This window comes from Salmo trutta, unplaced genomic scaffold (assembly GCF_901001165.1).
Source record: "Salmo trutta unplaced genomic scaffold, fSalTru1.1, whole genome shotgun sequence".
NCBI lineage: Eukaryota > Metazoa > Chordata > Actinopteri > Salmoniformes > Salmonidae > Salmo > Salmo trutta.
In genome coordinates this window covers 2,472,061-2,477,960 of record NW_021823258.1, presented here as the reverse complement: position 1 = coordinate 2,477,960, position 5,900 = coordinate 2,472,061, and the positions used below count along the sequence as shown (strand labels likewise).

Below are 5,900 nucleotides of genomic sequence, written 5' to 3'. Positions count from 1 at the left end.
TTGACGAGGGGGTATTGACGAAGGGGGTATTGACGAAGGGTATTGATGAAGGGGGTATTGATGAAGGGTATTGATGAAGGGTATTGATGAAGGGGGTATTGATGAAGGGTATTGATGAAGGGTATTGACGAAGGGGGTATTGATGAAGGGTATTGATGAAGGGTATTGATGAAGGGTATTGATGAAGGGGTATTGATGAAGGGTATCGATGAAGGGTATTGATGAAGGGTATTGATGAAGGGTATTGACGAAGGGTATTGACGAAGGGCATTGATGAAGGGTATTGATAAAGGGGGTATTGATGAAGGGTATTGATGAAGGAGGTATTGATGAAGGGTATTGATGAAGGGTATTGATGAAGGGTATTGATGAAGGGGGTATTGATGAAGTGGTATCGATGAAGGGGGTATTGATGAAGGGTATTGATGAAGGGGGTATTGATGAAGGGTATTGATGAAGGGTATTGATGAAGGGGGTATTGATGAAGGGTATTGATGAAGGGTATTGATGAAGGGTATTGATGAAGGGGTATTGATGAAGGGGTATCGATGAAGGGTATTGATGAAGGGTATCGATGAAGGGTGTATTGATGAAGGGTATTGATGAAGGGGGTATTGATGAAGGGTATTGATGAAGGAGGTATTGATGAAGGGGTATTGATGAAGGGTATTGATGAAGGGTATTGATGAAGGGTATTGATGAAGGGTATTGATGAAGGGGTATTGATGAAGGGTATTGATGAAGGGGGTATTGATGAAGGGTATTGATGAAGGGTATTGATGAAGGGTATTGATGAAGGGGGTATTGATGAAGGGTATTGATGAAGGGGGTATTGATGAAGGGTATTGATGAAGGAGGTATTGATGAAGGGTATTGATGAAGGGTATTGATGAAGGGTATTGATGAAGGGTTATTGATGAAGGGGTATTGATGAAGGGTATCGATGAAGGGTATTGATAAAGGGAGTGTATTAGATGCAGACTGTGTCCAATACAGTGACCCTTTCTCTTAACATGTGTTCCTCCCATGCAGACACAGAACCATATGAATCTGCTGTATGTTGATAATACTGTTGATAATAAAGGTAGAATCATATTAAACTCTCTTCTTCTATGTCTCCATACCAGACTCCATATGAAGCTGTGGTTATTATGTAAACATATGAATCTACTGTATGTTAAATATAATGTTCTTACTATTCTGTTGTCTCTCTACCAGACTCCATATGAAGCTGTGGTTATTATGTAAACATATGAATCTACTGTATGTTGATTATAATGTTCTTACTATTCTGTTGTCTCTCTACCAGACCCAGAACCGTATGAAGCTGATGGCTGACAACTATGAGGCTGAGCATCTGAAGGCCTCCTCACGTTCTGAGCAGACCAATCACAAACCCTCCCCAGACCAGGTAAGAACAAATGCAATGTATGTCAATTAAATGTTAATGTATGCAGTCTTCTAAGGAGAATGGGCCTTAGCGTATTGGTCCCTGGAATACTGTTTCCTGTTGATAAAGACTGTTGTAGCGATGCTAGTTCAAATCCTGCTTTCAGAATTCACACTTTCTCACAATCCCTCCAGCTAGTCAACAGAGGGTTGGTGCAAAAGTCTGGTTTCTGGACGCCTGTTGCAAGTCAAACTACAAACCTGTGAGACTAGTAGAGTAGTATGTGACTTTATACTGTACAGTACTGTTACTGTAAATCATTACAGTCCAGGGTGTTACTGTAAATCATTACAGTCCAGGGTGTTACTGTAAATCATTACAGTCCAGGGTGTTACTGTAAATCATTATAGTCCAGGGTGTTACTGTAAATCATTACAGTCCAGGGTGTTACTGTAAATCATTATAGTCCAGTGTGTTACTGTAAATCATTACAGTCCAGGGTGTTACTGTAAATCATTACAGTCCAGGGTGTTACTGTAAATCATTATAGTCCAGGGTGTTACTGTAAGTCATTATAGTCCCGTGTGTTACTGTAAATCATTATAGTCCAGGGTGTTACTGTAAGTCATTATAGTCCAGTGTGTTAATGTAAATCATTACAGTCCAGGGTGTTACTGTAAATCATTATAGTCCAGTGTGTTACTGTAAATCATTATAGTCTAGTGTTACTGTAAGTCATTATAGCCTAGTGTTATTGTAAGTCATTATAGTCCAGGGTGTTACTGTAAGTCATTATAGTACAGTGTGTTACTGTAAGTCATTATAGTGCAGTGTGTTACTGTAAGTCATTGTAGTCCAGGGTGTTACTGTAAGTCATTATAGTCCAGTGTGTTACTGTAAATCATTATAGTCTAGTGTTACTGTAAGTCATTATAGTCTAGTGTTACTGTAAGTCATTATAGTCCAGGGTGTTACTGTAAGTCATTATAGTCCAGGGTGTTACTGTAAGTCATTATAGTCCAGTGTGTTACTGTAAATCATTATAGTCTAGTGTTACTGTAAGTCATTATAGTCTAGTGTTACTGTAAGTCATTATAGTCCAGTGTCTCAGGGCCTGCTGTGTTTTCTTAGTTACCAGGCCTGTACTGTACATACCATACAGAGTACAGCCAGGACAAGACACATGCACAGGGCTGAGAACATGGCACCCAGCTGTATTCCAAATGGCACCCTATTCCCTAAATAGTGCACTAGTTTTGACCATCATCTAGTCAAATGTAGTGAATATTTGGCTTATGGTGCCATTTGGCCCACAGAATATGATCCATCCTCCCCATACTGAGTCCTCTACTACTCCTGTCATCTGATCTCCCCATACTGAGTCCTCTACTACTCCTGTCATCTGATCTCCCCATACTGAGTCCTCTACTACTCCTGTCATCTGATCTCCCCATACTGAGTCCTCTACTACTCCTGTCATCTGATCTCCCCATACTGAGTCCTCTACTACTCCTGTCATCTGATCTCCCCATACTGAGTCCTCTACTACTCCTGTCATCTGATCTCCCCATACTGAGTCCTCTACTACTCCTGTCATCTGATCTCCCCATACTGAGTCCTCTACTACTCCTGTCATCTGATCTCCCCATACTGAGTCCTCCACTACTCCTGTCATCTGATCTCCCCATACTGAGTCCTCTACTACTCCTGTCATCTGATCTCCCCATACTGAGTCCTCTACTACTCCTGTCATCTGATCTCCCCATACTGAGTCCTCTACTACTCCTGTCATCTGATCTCCCCATACTGAAGTCCTCTACTACTCCTGTCATCTGATCTCCCCATACTGAGTCCTCTACTACTCCTGTCATCTGATCTCCCCATACTGAGTCCTCCACTACTCCTGTCATCTGATCTCCCCATACTGAGTCCTCCACTACTCCTGTCATCTGATCTCCCCATACTGAGTCCTCCACTACTCCTGTCATCTGATCTCCCCATACTGAGTCCTCCACTACTCCTGTCATCTGATCTCCCCATACTGAGTCCTCCACTACTCCTGTCATCTGATCTCCCCATACTGAGTCCTCCACTACTCCTGTCATCTGATCTCCCCATACTGAGTCCTCTACTACTCCTGTCATCTGATCTCCCCATACTGAGTCCTCCACTACTCCTGTCATCTGATCTCCCCATACTGAGTCCTCCACTACTCCTGTCATCTGATCTCCCCATACTGAGTCCTCCACTACTCCTGTCATCTGATCTCCCCATACTGAGTCCTCTACTACTCCTGTCATCTGATCTCCCCATACTGAGTCCTCTACTACTCCTGTCATCTGATCTCCCCATACTGAGTCCTCTACTACTCCTGTCATCTGATCTCCCCATACTGAGTCCTCTACTACTCCTGTCATCTGATCTCCCCATACTGAGTCCTCTACTACTCCTGTCATCTGATCTCCCCATACTGAGTCCTCTACTACTCCTGTCATCTGATCTCCCCATACTGAGTCCTCCACTACTCCTGTCATCTGATCTCCCCATACTGAGTCCTCTACTACTCCTGTCATCTGATCTCCCCATACTGAGTCCTCTACTACTCCTGTCATCTGATCTCCCCATACTGAGTCCTCTACTACTCCTGTCATCTGATCTCCCCATACTGAGTCCGCTTTTGTCTTCCACTCGTCCTCTGTTTTATGTCCTCCTTTACACTTTTCTCTCTTTTGCTCCCTTCTTCCCTCCCTCCCTCCCTCCCTCCCTCCCTCTCTCTCTCTCTCTCTCTCTCTCTCTCCCTCCCTCCCTCCCTCCCTCCCTCCCTCCCTCTCTTGCTCTCTCTCAGTCTGTAATGTTTAATGTATCCCTAAAGGCTCTGTCCTGGTTTACAAGGCAAAGTCATTACAGCCAAGCATAAACAACAGGAAATTACATCTTTCACATTCAATAAACTGCAGCACCCTCAGCTGTAAGCACTCCTATTATTTCATATTAGGCACCAAAACGCATTTGGGCGCACAAAGGCTCTGACACACAGGCAGGCATAGCAGACACACACACACAGTACACATGAGCAGACTGTATACACACACACACACACACACCACATTAGGCCCCAATCTCAGTCCAGTTCTCTCTGGAACAGTATCCGGTCTCCATGCTTAGTGTACAGCTTTCCAGGATTTGATTGGCTTTGTCCGTCCATTGTTTTCCCAATGCTCAATAATGTATAGTCTGAAGCCTTCATGATGGACCTATAGCCTTCCGATGAGCCTTACAGCACAGTGTAATGTTACTGTACCATACTGTATTGTCCTGCTTAGCAGACAGGCCAGGGAGAGACGGAGAGACATGGAGGGAAGGAGACACAGATCTCTCCAGCAGTCAGTCTAAATAAGGAGAAGGAGATATGGAGGGAAGGAGGAAGAGAGGGATAGAGGGAGAGAGAAAGACAGATCACCCCAGCAGTAAGTCTAAATAAGGAGGAGAGACAGATCTCCCCAGCAGTCAGTCTAAATAAGGAGTAGAGACAGATCTCCCCAGCAGTGAGTCTAAATAAGGAGTAGTAGAGACAGATCTCCCCAGCAGTCAGTCTAAATAAGGAGAAGGAGAGACAGATCTCCCCAGCAGTCAGTCTAAATAAGGAGAAGAGACAGATCTTCCCAGCAGTCAGTCTAAATAAGGAGAAGGAGAGACAGATCTCCCCAGCAGTCAGTCTAAATAAGGAGGAGAGACAGATCTCCCCAGCAGTCAGTCTAAATAAGGAGGAGAGACAGATCTCCCCAGCAGTCAGTCTAAATAAGGAGAAGGAGAGACAGATCTCCCCAGCAGTCAGTCTAAATAAGGAGGAGAGACAGATCTCCCCAGCAGTCAGTCTAAATAAGGAGTAGAGACAGATCTCCCCAGCAGTGACTCTAAATAAGGAGTAGAGACAGATCTCCCCAGCAGTCAGTCTAAATAAGAAGGAGTAGAGACAGATCTCCCCAGCAGTCAGTCTAAATAAGGAGGAGAGACAGATCTCCCCAGCAGTCAGTCTAAATAAGGAGAAGGAGAGACAGATCTCCCCAGCAGTCAGTCTAAATAAGGAGGAGAGACAGATCTCCCCAGCAGTCAGTCTAAATAAGCCAGTCCTGTTTTATTGCTCCCATTCCTCCTCTAGATCATTTTAACATGGCGTCTTGGCTTCTTCACCAGTACACCAAACATACAGTACAGTATGTATGAGTAATCCTGTCCACCAAGGAGTCCCTTCCATACCCCCAGGCCTCTGGCCCCAGAGGCCCCCAGAACAGAGAGTTATTCAGGTTGACACCTCACTCTAAAGGCTCCAGAACCGGAAGGGCCCGGGACAAGACGACATGGAACAGGGAGAGAGTTAGAGTTGATGAAGGAGGGATGAGGGAGGGGGGGAGGGGGGGGGTGACACAGTGTGAGATAATGTGTGTGAGACAGTCTATGGGAGCTGCTTTCTGTCACAAAGTCAACCTGGAAAGTACAGTCGGTGAGAAAG

The 5,900-nt window shown here is 44.6% G+C and overlaps 1 protein-coding gene across 2 annotated transcripts in view; it reads left to right on the top strand.

The window, feature by feature from the left end:
- Positions 1-5,900, top strand: part of LOC115189920 (ELKS/Rab6-interacting/CAST family member 1) — a 184,057-nt gene that overhangs the window by 175,129 nt on the left and 3,028 nt on the right. For both annotated transcript variants that reach the window (XM_029748419.1, XM_029748420.1), the window contains exon 5: positions 1,310-1,411. In XM_029748419.1, the coding sequence (XP_029604279.1) occupies positions 1,310-1,411 (102 nt within the window). The remainder of the gene's footprint in view (positions 1-1,309; positions 1,412-5,900) is intronic.